Source organism: Fistularia commersonii, chromosome 27 (genome assembly GCF_037954325.1).
Source record: "Fistularia commersonii isolate RoL2024-O1a breed Wild chromosome 27, RoL_Fcom_v1.0, whole genome shotgun sequence".
In the NCBI taxonomy this organism is placed as follows: domain Eukaryota; kingdom Metazoa; phylum Chordata; class Actinopteri; order Syngnathiformes; family Fistulariidae; genus Fistularia; species Fistularia commersonii.
In genome coordinates, this window is record NC_141310.1 from 1,719,116 (window position 1) to 1,736,894 (window position 17,779).

Sequence of the window (17,779 nt, forward strand, 5' to 3'; positions counted from 1 at the left end):
AGCAAAACTCAAAAATCCTATCTCAAACTATTAGAATATCATGAAAAAGTATTTTTTTGTTTTTATAATTGCATTACAGAAAATAAAGAACTTCATCACAATATTCAAATTTTATGAGACAGTCCTGTGTTCGCATATATACATAAATATATATATAAAAAGAGAGAGAGAGAGAGAGAGAGAAATATATATATATATATACACATACATACATATATATATTGTATACATGTATATATGTATATATTTGTGTGTGTGTGTTTGTTTGTTTGTATTTTACCTCGGTCACATCATTTGACTTATTCCGGTCGGTGTATTCCTGTGCGCGCTTTACAACCGGAAAAGCGTTTTTTTTTTTTCTCTAAAATATAACCCATGTCGCTTTCCACTAGAGATCGTGTTTAAATCACACTTACACACACACACACACACACACACACACACACACACACGCTTATGGACGTATAGAAAAGCATGCGCGCATGCGCGTTTCGAGGTCGGATCAAGAGCAGCCAAAAGTCATTAACCACCGAAATTATCCGGCGTATTGATCAGGGGCCGAGCAAAGTTCAGTGGGCCAAACGGTTGACTTTGTGGCCAGCCTGAGCCGAAGAGGCGGGGGATAGAACGCGTGCAAGATGATACATTTGTCCTGCAGTTCTTCCAAGGAAGAGGTCGAAGTCGGCAGACGCGGGCGAGCGGAAAGAGACATTTCCGGGGAAGGATGGTTTCAATTAAATCGCCGTCTCTGGTGGCGACTTCGTGCGCGCAGGGACTGCTCGCCACGGCCGCCTTCGCCTTCGTCTTCCTCGCTTTGCTGCTGATTCGTCAGCTCGTCAAGCAGCGGAGACCCCCGGGGTTCCCGCCCGGTCCGTCTCCCATCCCGGTCATAGGGAACATTCTGTCTCTGGTCACCGAGCCGCACGTCTTCCTCAAGAAGCAGAGCGAGGTTCACGGACAGGTAAGCTCCGGAGCGCGCTCCCGAGACGCGTAAACGCACGCATACGCGCACGGAGGGGAGTTATGAAACGATCAACTGATTGGGTTTCTGGAGAAGAACCAGCAGAACCCATCGAGGGGCCTCCTCGACAAAACATTCACAATTTGTAAGGGGAAGGGAGTCCGGATGAGAGTTTTGCAACAAAAAAAAAAAAGGAGCTTCTGCTGTCACTTAGTCGAAGAACAAAAATCCCCGTCGTGCTCTCGAAAGCCGAATGGCACCGAAGGAACGTTTGTCCCGTGTTCGCACGCAGATTTTCAGCCTGGATCTCGGCGGCATCCTGACCGTGGTGCTGAACGGGTACGACTGCGTGAGGGAGTGCCTTTACCACCAGAGCGAGGTGTTCGCCGACCGCCCGTCCTTGCCGCTCTTCAAGAAAATGACCAAGATGGGGGGTGAGGCGACGGAGTTTAGCGCATTCTGGTTTTCGCTCCTTTCTGTCGTGAAGAAATGTCGTTTCACAGGTCGATCCTTTCTTTCTCTCTCCGCCGTCAACCGAAGGGCTGCTCAATTGCAAATACGGCAAAGGCTGGATTGAGCACCGCAAACTGGCCTGCAACTCTTTCCGCTACTTCGGCAGCGGCCAGAGGTCGTTCGAGAGGAAGATCTCGGAGGAGTGCATGTTCTTCGTGGACGCTATCGACGAGCACAAGGGCAAATCCTTCAACCCCAAACACCTGGTGACCAACGCCGTCTCCAACATCACCAACCTGATCATCTTCGGACAGCGCTTCACCTACGACGACCGCAACTTCCAGCACATGATCGAGATATTCAGCGAGAACGTGGAGCTCGCCGTGAGCGGCTGGGCTTTTCTTTACAACGCCTTCCCCTGGATCGAGTACGTGCCCTTCGGAAAGCACCAGAAGCTGTTCCGCAACGCCGCCGAGGTTTTCGACTTCCTCCTGGAGGTCATCAACGGGTTTTCGCACGGCAGGGTGCCGCACGCGCCCCGGCACTATGTCGACGCCTACTTGGATGAGTTGGAGCAGAACGTCGGCGACCCCAGTTCTTCTTATTCCTACGAGAACCTCATCTATTCTGTGGGCGAGCTCATCATCGCCGGCACGGAGACCACCACGAACACCTTGCGCTGGGCCATGCTGTACATGGCGCTCTACCCCAACATACAAGGTCGGTCGGATTTGGCGCCGTCCCGCTTTATTCCAGTGAACACGGCTGCAATGACGGGTGTAAATCGGGAGAATCCCGAACTATGGTGACCATGAATGGTAACGGATGCCGTCTGTTTTCTGTTTTAAAGAGAGGGTCCAACGGGAGATCGATAGCGTGCTGGCAAACGGGAGGGCACCCACCCTGGAGGACAAGCAGAAGATGCCGTACGTGGAAGCCATACTGCACGAAGTCCTGCGCTTCTGCAATATCGTCCCGCTCGGCATTTTCCGTGCCACCTCCCAGGACGCCAAAGTGAACGGGTACACCATCCCCAAAGGCACCATGGTGATCACAAACCTGTACTCGGTGCACTTCGACGAGAAGTACTGGAACGACCCGGGGGTTTTCTCGCCGCAGAGGTTTCTGGACAGCAACGGCAACTTTGTAAGACGAGAGGCCTTCCTGCCGTTCTCCCTGGGTCAGTTTCTCCGCAACGCTTAGCTCCCTGTCATCACCGTCGCTCTTTTTTTTTGGTCGATAAATCACTCTTACAAACGCGGATAATTGCTTACTCCCTCCCCGGTACATAATTACAGTGTGTGTCACCCCAGCGCCAATGAGAGATTACACCTTTCCAAGCTATCTTGCCATTTAAGCGCATTTGAACAAGGCTTTACACGGTTCTTATCGGGTTTGAAATCCACTTATTGAGGCTTGCCCTTGTGGTTCAAAGCACGAACGTGTTGATGGAACACGAGCGTAAACCAAAAAGTAGCTCCGGCTAATTGGTCATTATTTATCACTTATCGTGTTTTGTGTTTTCCAACTTCTTCTTTGGCAAACCGGTGTGTCGACGGACGAACGTCTCAATTTCAATATTTTTTTTTTTCCCCTTGTCAGGGAGGCGTCACTGTCTCGGCGAGCAGCTGGCGAGGATGGAAATGTTCCTCTTCTTCACCACCTTGCTCCAACGGTTTCATCTTCAATTCCCGCCTGGGACCGTTCCCACCGTAACTCCCAAACTGGGCATGACTTTGCAGCCCAAGCCGTACTCTATCTGTGCCGTCCGCCGGCACCAGAAGGCCCCCTGCTCTGGAGACACTCCTCTTAGCAAGTAACACCGAGTAAGGCACGCCAGACATTCACTTCAGCTTGCTCAACTTTCCCCACTCACGTTTTTTCCATTTTGCACGGCGACGCACCGTAAAAGCAGGTGCGTGAAACTGTTCCGCGCCGGATTGCGAGCGGGATGTTAAGAGGCCGTCCGTTTACTCACTCGCTATCAATTCTTTTTACTGAGCAATATGCATGTTTGCACAATATGTCTAAGCAGCGGGGCGAGGAGAGAGGGAGTACTATGTGCAGAATGGAGATCCAGAAACACCGGTGAGTTATCAATCCAGTTCCCTGTATCTCCGAGCTGTTCTGAGTCCGGGACATGAAATGTCTATGAACCTTGGTGTGCCGGAGATGGTTTAGATATGTCAATGATTGATGCTAAGTACACCCGCGACGGTTCATAGCCCTCCTTTCTCAGGACGGCTCGTGTCCCCACTGAGGCAAAAAAAAAAAAAAATCTGAAACTTTCCAAGAAAGTTCGGTCAACTTTTGCCAGGAGCTGGACGCGGGCCAAGCTTTACGTCATACCGGGCTGACTGAAAGCGTCTCCGGGGGGGAGAGCGCTCCATGGAAAAAGCCAAAAAAAAAAAAAAACCAATAGAGCAAACGTGATTCTGGATGGATTTCTAGAAAGTGATGCAACACTGGTTTTCTGCTTAATGGTGCTTATCATTACTAACAAAGTAATTCCACAATGTTGTCTTTTTTATTATCAGTGACAGTAAGTTTTTTAATGTGTTTGTAAAGTATTTCCAAAAGTATACATTATCTTCTTTTTTTTTTAGGTAATGCATTGGCTTTTCTAGGAATACCTTGTTCACATGTATCGTACCTACATTTTTATAATATTGCATTAATTCACTACAGTACTTGAAGTTTCATAGAAGGTGGAGACTTATCATCTGCATTCCTTCCAAAAAATCATTTAGCAAATAAAAATATAAATCTGGAGAAAAAAAAGAGAAAAAAAAACCCAGTAATGTTGTAATTACTGTAATTAAACTCGCAGATGGTTTTTCTCTGTCTTTCACCAAATGGAATACTGCAAACTGCATTTGTCACAGCATGGCTTTTCAATTCATTGATTTTTTTTATTTTGTTAGTTTGTTTTTGTAGATTTTTCAGATTTCCTAAACTTGAAACACATTATTGCGGCAAGAAATGCTGTTACACGGGTGCCGTGCATGTTTTACACATTAGTTACCGTGGTTACTGTAAGATGGGCATTGTTTCGTGTGCCACTTTCTTGTCCACATTATTGTTTTTTTTTTTAAATGATATATACATGCTCCGACTGAACACAAGATACATTTATAAATAAATAAATCTTTACTTGAGTTGTACGCACATGGGATTTACTGTTTGATTATCTTTATGTATGCAACACAGAAGGACAAAAGTCAGTTCTTACAGTATATGTGTAGTTCGATAGTATGTTACAAAAGCACGTAACGGTTGTGTGTCATGTCGGACGTGAATGAGAGGGCGAATGCCTGTTTGAATGATGCATCTCGATATAATGTGTGTGAGAGAGTGAACGGCTGTGTCTGTATGACGGGTGAATGAGAGGGTGAACGGTTGCGTGTCCATCAAATGTCTGAACATTGTGACCTTGTGATAAACTGGCAACCGGTCCAGGCTTCAACCCTGGGTGCAGGATAAGAGGTAGAGATAACGAATGAATGAACAATAAGTTGCTGCAACCCGATTTGAAAAAAAAAACAACAAATATAGGTGGTCGCAGAAAAAGGCACATAGTGATATAAATAACATTTCTTTGCTCTGCTTTGGGGTTAAATGTGTTCCGTGTCAAGGCCAGGTTGATTCCATGTGGTCAGTATAACATGTGACCAAAGCATACGTCTTATAAAAGTGTCCATTGGCAATGAGAGATGCAATTATACACAAATGCAATTAAAAAATAAATATGTGTTTATTTCCTTTGAGTATAGCTTCAGCGGCAAAGACAGAGAAATAAAGGTGTGTCATGTGTTGCAAGTGCATAGACACACAAAAAGAAATCAACGAGAACAGCTAGTACTTTTGGAATGGGTTTTTATGACAGCTATAAATAACGACAAAAATCGGTCGCCCTCACAGGGTGATGAGGGTGAATGGTTACATCAGACAAACGTATGTATATTGATGCTACATAAGGGTGACAGCCATTGGCGGGTGTGTATTCATGGCACAATCATCGGAGGAAATCGCGGCTCGGGAAACTTTTCACCACCCAACGGGAGCCGGGAAAGCTGGGAAAGTTCCACGGTCCGTCTTGGGTCGGCATGAGAAACTTGAAAAAGGGCGACAGAGTTGACCTGAGCGCAACTCTCACGCCCACCACTTGGAAAATAAGTGGGAAGGCCGAAGCTTGAGGGTGTATTTCTTGCCTGAACTGTACCGGAGCCCCGCGGATATTATTTTTTTTTTCTCCCATTGGCGTCTCAAAGCGTACAAACTGTCCGTGAGTGGGTTTTTGGCACCGGCCTGGGTTGACAAGAGATGACGAAGAACGTGAGTGGTCGTGACGCGTTACAGGAGAGGCCGAAGGCCGAAGATAAAAAAAAAAAAAAAAAAAAAAAAAAATTTAAAACATCCAAGTAGATTAAAAACTCTGAAAACACAACGGAAATAACAGGATCTGAGAGTACAACATGTCTGCCGTGTGTAGAAAACCAATGCATTCATTTGATTATTTAAAAATATATATATATATATATGTATATATATTTATGCACATACTCTTTTGTACAGCGGCTGAACACTTGTTTGGTATTAAAATGAGCAAACCTGTATTTTTGTCTATAAATATTACTCTCAATTCAACACTACGTCCTTTACATTGTCTTCTATTATTTGGTTGGGTGAAAGCAAGGCGACAAGCCCCGTCCCCTCACCCTCACCTCACCTCACCTTTCATAGAATATCTTATTCAAGTGGAATGCCAAGAGTTTTTTGAGAGACAAAACACAGGACGAGCAGGTATCCCTTCTTAACACACTGGCCGAGTGATGTGTTTTGGCGAGAAAATAAGCGACGATAAAAAAAAACAAAAAAAACAATCGACAAACAAACAGAAAGGAGAAAAAAAAAAAAAAAAGCACAAAGCGAGCTTTTAAACGCCGAGACACACCCCGCTTACAATCATGATACGATTTCTCCAGTGATGTTGCCAAGGTGCGATGCGTTCCCTCCGTCTCCAGGGGATCTCCGCTGCATCCGCTATGTCCAACTGCTCCTCGGGGGGGACGGGGGCACGGAGTGGCGGGGGTTGTCAACGACTCCAGTCGCCAGAATCAGACTGCGACGCCTTTAAAAATGAATTATACAAATTCTTGAGAAATAACAATTTGACTTTGCACGAATCCTGAGTAACTTTAAAAAAACAAAAAAGACGTAGAATCAAGACGAAAGCTGAGAAAATCCATTCATCCGCTCCTGATCCGAACGCGAGGACGTCCCGTCGATCGGAAATCAGTTGTTACTGACGTGCGTACAAATCGCACGCTTGAGGAAAAAAATGATAAAAACGTGCTCTCTCGCGCCCCCTTCCCGTTCTCTTGTGATAACCATTCACATACTCTAGAAAAAAAGTTTAAGAACCAAAACGAACCAAAAAAAAATACAGGTGTTATACATGAATAATAGCATCAAAAATGATGCAGATACAATGATATTAATCAGTCAACATTTCAATAATGTCCCCGTGACTGAGTCTAATACAGTGTTTCGTGTCACCAGCAAGGAGAGAAAACTACATAAGCCAAGGCTCTGGGCCAATACAATATGGATTCAGTAAAGATTTAAACAGGCACATCAGATTTCATCTGTATATGTGTGTGTGAATGTGTGTGTGTGTGTGTGTGTGTGTGTGCGTGTGTGTGCATATCTGTATATACACAAGTCAAAAATATACCTGACGTCGAGGCTGAAACAGTCTCAGTCTCGTCGCTCCGAGTTTGAATTGTTCACTTTGGTAAAGGGTATCGATAAGGTGGTGATACTGATTGCTTCATTCGTCTTCCGATCACTTTCCTTTTTCTCTCTTTCTTTCTTTCTTTCTGTCTCGAGAGGGACGGGGTTGTTTTTTTTTTTGTTTTTTTTTGTTCCTAAGGGAGGCGTAAGCGCTTTGCATTCAAGGCAGTATCGCAGCCGGGTTTTCACCTCCCACCCCCAACCCCCGGCTGCGCCGGACTCTCGGCGGGGTCAAAGTGCATAGGAGTTTTGGGCTCCCACTGTCGCAGCGAGGATCCGCTCACAGTAGTAAGGCCTTTTTTTTGTTGTTGTTTTTGTTGTTTTTTTTTTCTTTTTAAATCTCCAAAAATAATATGACTGTTTCTGAGTGTTTTTGTCTGCACAGTGAATCTTTCCAAATGTGTATATGTATGTGTGTTTGTGTGTGTGTGTGTGGGTGTGGGTGTGTGTGGGTGTGTGAGAGAGAGAGAGAAGCAAAGTGTCACTTTATGTGCATTTGTCGTCCGTGTGACTTGCTTTCAGTGTCAGTACGCGTCAGCGTCAGTGTTTGTGGGACTCGCGTCCCGGACACCGCCTTCGTCTCTTCCGCATGTCTGTTTCAATTCATCGCCCGCCGCTATTGACGCTCCTCGCCCTCCTCCTCCTCCTGGATGACCTGGATGTCGTCGGACGGCGACGTGGGCAGGCTGTCGGACTGCTGCTGTTTGCCTAGATCTTTGCTTTTCTCCTCCTCCTCGATGATCCTCTTCCACACCTTGTGGTTCTCCGTCAGGTGATGCATGATGCCGCAGAATAACTGCCGGCCGCGGCTCTTCCTCCTCTCTGCAACAAACATTTGCGGAGACATTTGTCTTAGGATATATGCGACTGGAACGGAGAAATGGCTCTGCTGATAAACGGCCGGTGTCCTACTTGGCGCCAACTCCTCGTCTAGCTCTTCGTCTTCCTCTTCCTCCTCCTCCTCCTCCTCCTCCTCCTCATCACTGTCCGTTTCCACCTGGCCCTCGTCTTCATCTGACACATCCTCATTGATCCAGTGGCCTGGAAGGAGGCCGGCAGCGTCGTAGGAGTTACAAAGGGGTCCCACGATGTGCGTGATGAAGGATTCCTGCAGCTTCGCCAGCTGTGGAGACGAGCGGTCCATGAAAGGGCTGATGGGTAACCCGAGCCGGGCCTCTTCATCTCCCTGCGAGTCAAAAACAAAGATCGCTGTTTTAAAGCCTGTATAAAAACTCTGTCATTAATATATCTTAAAAAAATATACAACCATTCACTCTCACATTATATGTTACTTTTCTTTTTCTCTTTTCTACCGAAAATTTCTTTTGTCTGTCTTTTCTATTTTATATTTTGTTTACTGTAAATTCTGGACTATAGAGCGCACCTATATATAAGCCGCACCTACTAATTTTCAAAAGAAAAAAGAAATTGAACATAAATAAGCTGCAGGTGTCCCCCGTTGAAACATGAGATATGAATTCAGCAAAACGTGACAGAAAAGACTTTTTTGGAAAACTGAATTAAATAAATGATGGTAACATCTACAACTACCAGTACGTAACGCTAATGCTTTTTTTCAGAACAGATGCCGAACTTACGTGCAGCAGCGCTATTTCCTTCTTCGACAGCCAGACTGATCGCTTTCAACTTAAGAGTCGCATCAAATGCATTTCTGTGCATCTTTTTCATGATGGGGGTGTGTGTAAAAAGTGCAAAATGGCTGATCTGAAGATTTGGCGTAAATGTAAAGTGGATATGCCAAAACTGTTTCATTTGTCCACTGTGACGTGTTGGAGGAAGAAAGTTAACATAATTGCCCTATAAAAATCCATAAATTAACCGCATCATTGTATAAGCCGCAGTTCTCAAAGGGTATGAAAAAAGTGGTGGTTTATATGCCGAATTTCAATATATTGTGGTTTTGTTTTTTGAACATTTTTTCTATTGCTACTATTTTCTTGCACAATTTGCAAATCTGCTGTGAGTATTGAATTTCCCATCTTGGGATCAATGAAATCTATCTCACCTTATCTTATATAAAACTATACAACCATTCTTACGTCATATAGAGACACAACCAGAGACGGTTTCATTCAAACTTTACACAAACATGCAACCATTCACTATCACATTCACACATCATAAAGACATAAAACCATTCACTTATTCACACCTCTGGATAATTTGTGCAAATGAGCAAAACCCTGCAGGCAGGGAGGGGGGGTTTGCACACGACATGGAACCTCCACACAGAAAAGCGATTAAACCGCTGCGCCACCGTATTCCTTCGGGCGAAAGCCGGAGCTCAGTAGACCTACCTGCTCGTAGAACTCATTGACGATGCCCTCCGTCCATTTGAGATGCAGGTCTCGGACTTTGGCCGGTCCGTTGATGTCCGCCAGCTTGATGCACACCTGGCACACCAGCAGCCTGTCGTTCTCGTTGGTCCAGTCAATGCCTGGGCTGTTCACATCGTTCACCTATTGACAAGCCGCATAAGACAGACGTTGATCCCTTACCCCCCATAATCCTTCAGACTCCTTACACACAATCTCAACAAAGCCCTCCTCGTGTTTCGGTCCCGGAAGTTAAAACGACCGACATTCGAAACCGCAATCTCATCTCATTGCCGTGCGGGACTCTCTACGTGTCGGACCTTCGCGTTGAACTCGGCCAGAAAGTCAAAGTGCTTCTTGAGGTCCGTGGCCAGGATCGCTTCGATGACCAGGAAGCGAAAGCGCTTGAACTCCACGTGGTCCAGGTTGACCAGGAAGTTGAACTCGGGTCTGGACAGGTAGAGGCTCCAGGCGGACGCGGCGTGGTGGTTCTCCAGAACCGAACGGTCGTTGTACAGCACCGCCTGCACCACACAGGGAGAGGAAGTAGGATTCTTTTTCTGAGCGTCTTCAAATTATGACTGGTAAATGTGTTTCATAATCTGTCACGTCTTTGAAAGATTTTAAAAAAAGAGGGTGGCGTCTGTTTTTTTTTTTTTTTTTTTTTACAGAAATCATAATTTAAGGTCGAAACAGGTTTTGAAAAAAAAAAAATTCTCTTTTAAACAGAAATACTGCTTGTCATCACTATTAGCAATCAATAGGTTCAAGGTTCCTTTTTTTTCCCTTAAAGCCAATTTCCCGGGACTACCAGACAACGTTTCAGTCCGGGGCCAAAACGTGGACATTTACTGTACCAAATAAGGGGGTAGAGTTTGCTTATTTGAAACTTATTAATTTACATTTCTCCTCAGATGCATTGGGCATTTGCTTGGCCGGAATGATGATCCTCGGACGAGTTTGGCAAAAATGAACCCACCCGGTCTTTGTGTTCGACAAGACGTGCAAACAAACCGACCGTCACAGGTGACACAAGTAAGCAACTATAGATGAAAAAATTCAGTCCTTATAAAATGTAACACCATTTGACTTTGCATCATAAGGTTAGCAGAAGTCATTTAAGGAGCACGTGGACTGTCTGGTTAAACATTAAATGGAAGGGGAGATAAAGGTTTTTTTTCTGGAACGTTAGCAACACAGAAGCCGCTTCCGATAAAATTGAGTAAGAAGCGGGGTTGACATTGGAATATGGCACACAATGAATGAGTGAGAACTTTAAACAAAGGAAGGAAAAGGAAGCTTGACTCTAAAATTAGTGTGCGATCGAAGCCGCACACATTCACTTGTTCATAGATTATGTAGACGCAGTTGGTCAATAATAATACTTTTTAATGTCATCAGTATAGAAGGGCGTATGTGGTGAAATTTTGCAGCACGGTGGCACAGTTTTTAGAACTTCCACCTCATAGCAAGAAGATCCCTGGTTGGATTCCAACATGCTCCTGTGTGGGTCCAAAAACGTGCAGTAGCTTTCATAAGAGACCCTTAACTGCCCGGACGGGTGAATGGTCGCATGTCTCCAATGTCGTGAATGACAGAGTGAACGGTTGCATGTCTCTATATGTATCCCTGTGACTGACTGGCGACGAGTCCAGGACGAACCCCACCTTCCGCCCAATGGCAGCTGAGATAGGCTCCACGCCAACAACCCCCAAACCCCGAGTGCAGGATAAGTGATATTGTTTATGAATGAATGGCTGGATATTTTAATTTCAGTCCTCTACCTGGGTTGTATCCAAGCTGACACATTGGAAATCAACCAGTTATTGTCAACCAAACATCTCTAAGAAATCGATTTGTGTGTTTCAATTTATTTCACATTACCCTCTATTTTTGAACGCCTGAGCAGTTAGACGGTGCAGGGTTACCTGAGGCGCATTGGTAGCGACTAAGAAGGCATTTGTGCGTCCCGGGTGGTCGTAGTCATGCATTGCAGCTGCTACATAAAGGGCCATGAGTTCCAGGGCGGGGATGTTCCAGGCCAGGCAGCCATAGCTGTCATCCGATATGGGGGAACTTTTGGAGGAGGCGTACGATATCCGGCCTGGTGAGATCCCACTGTCTGAGTCTGGAGTAGAGAACAAACACAGATTAGCACACGGTGTCTTCCGTCTCCATTGTGTGCGGCGCTATGCTATGCTAAAGGCCGCGGTCACCTGTGTCACTCCCGGTCACGTGCTCACTATGGATCTGCTGGAACCCCGGGATTGGTCGAGTGGTCAAGTACCAAACAGCGTGGAGGACATCAGTAGCATGGACCCGATTGTGATCTGCGCCATGACAGTGATTTGTTAAATGGGACAACTCTGCTTCTTCGGGAATAGCGATAAAGTTTAAAATATTATTTCCGGTCCTAGATCTGTCACACAGAAGCTACGTAATTCATTCAGGAATGAAGACATCGGGAGGACACATGATAAAATAGCAAACAAACAAACATGAAACTTTATATTTTTGGGAGGCCTACGCAGAGCAAGACTCACAGGGAATGTCCCTGTAGCCATTTTCCAGAGCAAAGAAGTATGTCATGAACTCCCTGACGGGGATCTTGAAAATTTCAAACAGACACGTATCCTGGAAAAGGGTGTATGTCACCTGGGGAAATACAGAGCGGCTTTACTGCAAAACACAAATCAGAGCACAAGATAACCAGCAGCATCACGGACGATCGGTCAGCACACATTCAACAGCACAATCATGTTTTCTTTTGTTTATGTTCAAATAAATACGATTCTAGGATGTGGCCCCCGTTCGGGTCTCATCCAGCTGTGCTGAGGCTGGCAGCCGTTACCGAAGCCCGTAATCCATCAGCTGCGTCAATTCTCGGAAATTACCGCATTAATCCGATTAAAACGTAATCGTTTTAATCGATTAAACGATTAAATGTCTGATGTGTCTGATGGAACGAACAACATATAGTACATACAGAACCGGGCTTTTCTTTTAGGAGATTTATCAGAGGTGGACACACAAAGTGACTTTAACTTAGCACAACAGAAAGACATGAAACAGCCACAGCTCTGCGTCGCCGTTTTGCGTCGTTGTACTAACATAGCTGAGTATCCTTCCCGTCTTTCCTCCCGTTTTTTCCACCAAGTCAAAGATCTGGAAGTTCCAGGTGTTCATCTTCTCCATCAGGACTTGGTGGTCCTCGAGCATCGGGTCGAGTCCAAACTCTTTGTCACTCTTAAGAGAAGACACGTTGCACAAAGTGAGTCTTGACGGTTTGACAGCGCGACTCAGCGCCTTTGCGCGATCGCCTCCCCGTCTTTCGTACCTCCCTGATCGAGCAACTCCCTGATTCTTGCGGCTGCTGTTCCGCCCCGGCTCCCGCCTCCTCCTCGGCCTGGCTCGGCTTTCCCGTCGTGTCCGACTCACCGGACGGGTCGCCCTCGACGCTCTCCTCTCTGATCAGCGGCTCCCCCGGGAACTCCAGACCCTCGTCCGCTGCGCACACAAAACATAGAGGAGCCTCTCAGGACATGTAACGGCGTGACACGGACAAGCAAATGCAAATACGCATCTATTTTGGATTCACTTGCTGAATTACTTCGTCCTATATAACAGACAAGATATTCCAGATGTAGCATTGTAAGAATGTATTCATTCATCAATTCATTACTTTTATGCTTATCCTGTACTAAGGGGCGCTAGAGGGAAGGCTGAATCCTATCTCATGAAGCGTGAGATAGGATTCAGCATGAACGGAATGGACGGATGTACTCATGCAACCATTCACCCTCTCATTGACACGTCATTTGGACACTAGGCAGCTCCTTCAGCCAAAGACTGTTGCATCCTCGCGAGGAGGAGCGCTGCCGCAGGTCCTTCATCCCACTGGGACACTCTTTCTGCACTTAGCACGGTGCCGTTGCTGCTCAAAAGCATTCCAAAATGCCCTTTTCTTTTTGTACCGTCCTACTACCAAAATCCCTAGTTTGCTCTGCTTCCAATCACATGTTGTTGTTTTTTTTCTCTATAACTCCTATTTGTGATACTGCTGTGGTACTTCAATTTCATGGAAACAATAAAGCCTGGCTGATTTTATTCACTTCCTCATCTACACGTCCTCAGAGCCATACAACCACTCACTCTCTCATTGACATGTCTTAAAGATAAGCTGCAATTCACACATCTTATACGGACATACATCCATTCTCATCCCACACATCTGAGCATTTAGGGTCTCTCACAAACATACAGCATGGTTTTAGACCATGGGAGGAAATCGCAGAACTCACATAGAAAGGCCCCACCCCTGTCGGAATCGAACTAGGGACTTTCTTGCTCTGCGACTCGAGTATTGTTGCTTCTGGCCTGTCCGTCGGGTTCGTACCTGAGCGCCTGCGTTGAGCCTCACTGGTAAAAGGTTGACTAGCTTCCCTCGTGTCGCTGCCAGGAGTCACCTTAAGCGCCTGGCGACCGCAGCTAGATCGGACAGGTACGACAGTCACACTCACAGCGAATTCAGACAATACAATGTGTTGTGTTTTCTGTTGTCGTGACAACTGATGATTTGCAGAGAGCCGCTGGTTTCACCTGATGCATAGAGGTAACGTTGAACCCCTAAAAACCTGCTGAAAGTCAGGCGAACTCAGGGTGTAGCCCAAGGGTTTGTGCAGGTTCAGATTAACACTCGGCTTGGTCAGGAAGTCCGCCGTGTCCGGGAACTCCACGGGGGATCGAGTGACGAGGGACGAAGATGACGAAGCCGCACCTACCGCTGGAGGGCTGTGGCTTGGAGAGGTGACCGGACTCAGGCTCGGCGATGTGCCTAGAAAGGTTTACGTGAGAGGAATGGTGGAACATCTAAAAAAAAAAATTCAAGACAGGAGTCATCGCAAGAAATCCTTTAAAATTCAGTCTTACCTGCCCTCCTGGGCCCTGCATGGTATGTGAGGGTAACAGAAGAAGACCTCTGCTTGGGAATGGTGAGCAGGTTTGCATTTGGCCCATTGGAGAACCCTGAGCTAGAGTACAAGGTATACAGTCGATACAAATTAGGGCTGGTGGAGTCTGGATCTATATTCGATGTTATGTGTAGGTGTGAGTTCAAGAGCATTTTAGACCATTATTCTGACTCCAAACACAAAAAGAAAAAAAAATATAATTGAAAAAAAAAAAAAAAAAAAAACAGCTTTGGATGAACTGCTGAGAAAATAATCCAACACTGCCATCTTGTGGTGAGATATATAAACTACACCCATGTGTAAACAGCTCAATACCAACATCCTTTAAATTTATTTATTTGTGCACAGACTCATGCTTCAAAATGCAGAAACCACTTCCTTTACGTGACAGCATGAGATAGCAGAGCCCATGACATAGCTATAATAGTATATCTCTGTTAAAACTGCCTGACGCTGTGTTAATGCAGTGATAAACCACTGGAATCTAATACGGAGGAGAAGAACGAACTTGTGATTCTTGTTTCTCTCACCTCAATTCCAAATATCTTCCATAGTAATGGTGTATGTTTTTTTTTAGCATGTCTCTCACAGCTCAGTATCAAGATTTGATACGCTGTGTGGTTTAGGTAGGCCCATGCAGACAACAGCAAGGGCCGTGCTTGTGCTGATACCTTGTAACGGCGAGATCGGGATGGGGTCTTTTGCTGTTGTTGCGCTCCCACCGTGAAGGAGCAGAGTCGAGGGGGGGCAGAACAGAGGAGGACGTGGAACTCCGCCTGGGCTGAGGCGTGGGGAGGCTGTTCCTGCTGCTCAGACCCTGATGGGGAAACAGATAAGTGACCATTTTACTTTATTTACAATGCAGTTTTGGGAATAAAAAAATCCCCCTAACCTTAATCATAAGCAGCGGTGTTTTAGAAGAGAAACATTTATTACATCCAACACTTCCTGTAGAACCATCTTTCAATTCTAAGAACAGGCTGAAACTTTTCCTTTTTTTTTTTTTTTTTTTTTTTTGGGGAGAAATCTCATAGTTAGCGTTAGGCTAGCCCCTAGTTACACTACCATTGGCTTACCCTGCCTGGGGATATCTCATGATCCACTACCGCCCACTCTTCCTATCCCATCTGCACTCACGTCCCTTCATCTGGTAGCATGATAGTAACCTCATGTTCATCATATGAGTTATTACCATGTAAGTGTCTGCGCTACTGTTCACAATATTTGTGATAGATCATTAGTGGCTGTCCCTCCAAGCTCTCATAACCCCTATGTCTCAATCACACTCTTGCTTTCCATCTCTCAATGCCTTCCGACCCTAAGGTTGAGGCGGAAGGCCGCCCACATTGTTCCAGGATCTGGCCGAGGTTTCAGGACTGGAAAGAGTCAGTGTTTCCTCGCCGGTGTCTCCAAGTGCTTGCTCAGGGGGAAGGTTTGTTTTCTGTCAATTGTCTTAAAGAGCACGGTTCAGACCTGCTCCGCGCAATTTGCCGCCTTATAAACAAAATCTGACTTGACTTGACATCTCATAAAATCCCCAGCAGTCTCCTGGGGTGTATCTACTTCTCTATGTATCTACTTAAATGTAATTTGAACCCACCTTAATGGTTTTCCTGTCACTCCTCTCCGCACAGCTTTCCACTTCATCACAGGGGTAGAAGCCCGGGAACGGGGTGAAGGGGTTAACTCTGGGACGACACGAACCGGAGAAAGTCCCCATGAGGCTGGAGATACTCCGCAGGGCCGACACAGCGTGAGGGGATAGCGAGGAGTCCGTCAACAGGTCGGACACCATGTTCCTGGCCTCGTTGATCACCGAGAGGTCCACCCCGTTGCCGCTGGCTGCGCCCTGAAAAAGGCAAGAAAACAACGTCGGCAACACGGGGCAGTTTCCGACGGCAACATACCAACGGTCTATGTCAGGTAATGTGGCTTCTAATCCTTGAACCAATTATAATCCTCATTATAACCGGCTACTGTAATTGTTTTAATATTAATTTTAACCATTTAATGGCAGATTTTTTTAAACGAAAGCAACGATGTGCAGTCTCTACTGAGAACCATCTGGTCACGTTGCAGCCCAGAGCGTGAGGCAGCATCGGAGACGACGAATGAATGAATGAATGAATGTTTTTCAGCTCTACCAGATGATTTTATGTCTGGAAGCGGGAAGCATCTGGACTTTGCGGGCTGTTGTGTATGTGGGTGCAGACTTTTAGGCCTATCAGGCGACACACACACACACACACACAACTTGTTGGCGCATATGTCTTGTGAGGAAGCATACGGGCCACACACGCAAACACGCACGCCCACACGCACACACACACACACACATACGCATGCAGGGGTTTGAAGGTCTATATTGTGGACACAGAAACCTCACCTACAGCATTGACGCAGACACACACACCCACACAGCTACCTGAATACACACACACACACATGCATACATATTCCCGTATGACCCCCGTATGAGCGTCAAATTAATTGACCAACCAGACCGAATGATTAAAAACTCGACATGTCGAAGGAGGGGAGGGAAGAGGGGTCACACAAGTCAAAGGCTGTTGGTGATTTCAACTGTTAGTTTCGATGACATCATTCGCAAAAAATATCATGGAATTTTATTTTTGGGACCGGAAAGGAACTTTCTGAAAGGAATGTGTTTTTTTTTTTCCTTCTTCTTTTTTCTTTGTGATAGGGTTGCAAAATATGATCTTAATTCCAAACTATTTCCAGGCCTTGAAAAAAAAAATAGTCTTAATTCAATATTTCTTTTTTCTTTCTCCAACGAATTTCAAAAGCGTCTTAAATTTGTTTTATATGTGGAGGTTTAAAGAAACATTAATATCTTAAGCACAATCGATCTGTATGCCCCCCTCCTTCCCCAACACGCACACACACACACACACATGCACACACACAAAAAAAGCATAGCAATTTCCTTTTTCGGGGGCAGATTCAAGAGTAATATATTGTGGCTGGCTCATGTTTAGCTGGAACAAAGAGCGACTTTTGGGCTGTGGGAGCAAAATTCTTTGATAGATTATACAAATAGCTCATGCAAGAGAAAGAATGTCCGAGCGAGATAAAGTGTGGCACGACAACAATTTCAAGGTCACTGTATATCAGGTTTTACACAATGTGTATTTAGCCCAACCGAATGTATCAGGAAAGAACTCCATGTCCTTTTGGTGACTTTTGGCTTTTTTTATTTGCGGGCCGGCGGGACCGATTCGTCTGAAAAGACCTCGGCGTCG

The 17,779-nt window shown here is 45.7% G+C and overlaps 2 protein-coding genes across 3 annotated transcripts in view; one reads left to right on the top strand and one right to left on the bottom strand.

Moving 5' to 3' along the window:
• The first annotated feature begins 724 nt into the window (after positions 1-724).
• Positions 725-4,100, top strand: cyp2r1 (cytochrome P450, family 2, subfamily R, polypeptide 1). Its single transcript, XM_086175238.1, has 5 exons — positions 725-961; positions 1,254-1,395; positions 1,502-2,134; positions 2,265-2,594; positions 3,017-4,100. Exons 1-5 carry the CDS (start codon positions 725-727, stop codon positions 3,232-3,234), a joined length of 1,560 nt encoding a protein of 519 aa, XP_086031364.1. The 3' UTR covers positions 3,235-4,100.
• Positions 4,101-5,149: 1,049 nt separating this feature from the next.
• Positions 5,150-17,779, bottom strand: part of pde3b (phosphodiesterase 3B) — a 34,968-nt gene continuing 22,338 nt past the window's right edge. The window contains exons 3-17 of one of the 2 annotated variants that reach the window (XR_015108895.1): positions 16,117-16,365; positions 15,188-15,333; positions 14,476-14,576; positions 14,146-14,380; positions 13,943-14,034; positions 12,884-13,053; positions 12,658-12,792; positions 12,090-12,201; positions 11,763-11,876; positions 11,475-11,674; positions 9,867-10,070; positions 9,529-9,690; positions 8,123-8,396; positions 7,152-8,032; positions 5,150-6,545 (exon numbers count right to left, since the gene is read on the bottom strand). Coding sequence is in view for 1 of the 2 variants with exons in the window: in XM_086175234.1 (XP_086031360.1) it covers positions 7,827-8,032; positions 8,123-8,396; positions 9,529-9,690; positions 9,867-10,070; positions 11,475-11,674; positions 11,763-11,876; positions 12,090-12,201; positions 12,658-12,792; positions 12,884-13,053; positions 13,943-14,034; positions 14,146-14,380; positions 14,476-14,576; positions 15,188-15,333; positions 16,117-16,365 (2,400 nt within the window). In the remaining variant the exon portion in view is untranslated. Of the gene's footprint in view, positions 8,033-8,122; positions 8,397-9,528; positions 9,691-9,866; positions 10,071-11,474; positions 11,675-11,762; positions 11,877-12,089; positions 12,202-12,657; positions 12,793-12,883; positions 13,054-13,942; positions 14,035-14,145; positions 14,381-14,475; positions 14,577-15,187; positions 15,334-16,116; positions 16,366-17,779 lie in introns of both variants that reach the window. The other variant, XM_086175234.1, reaches the window with a different exon arrangement.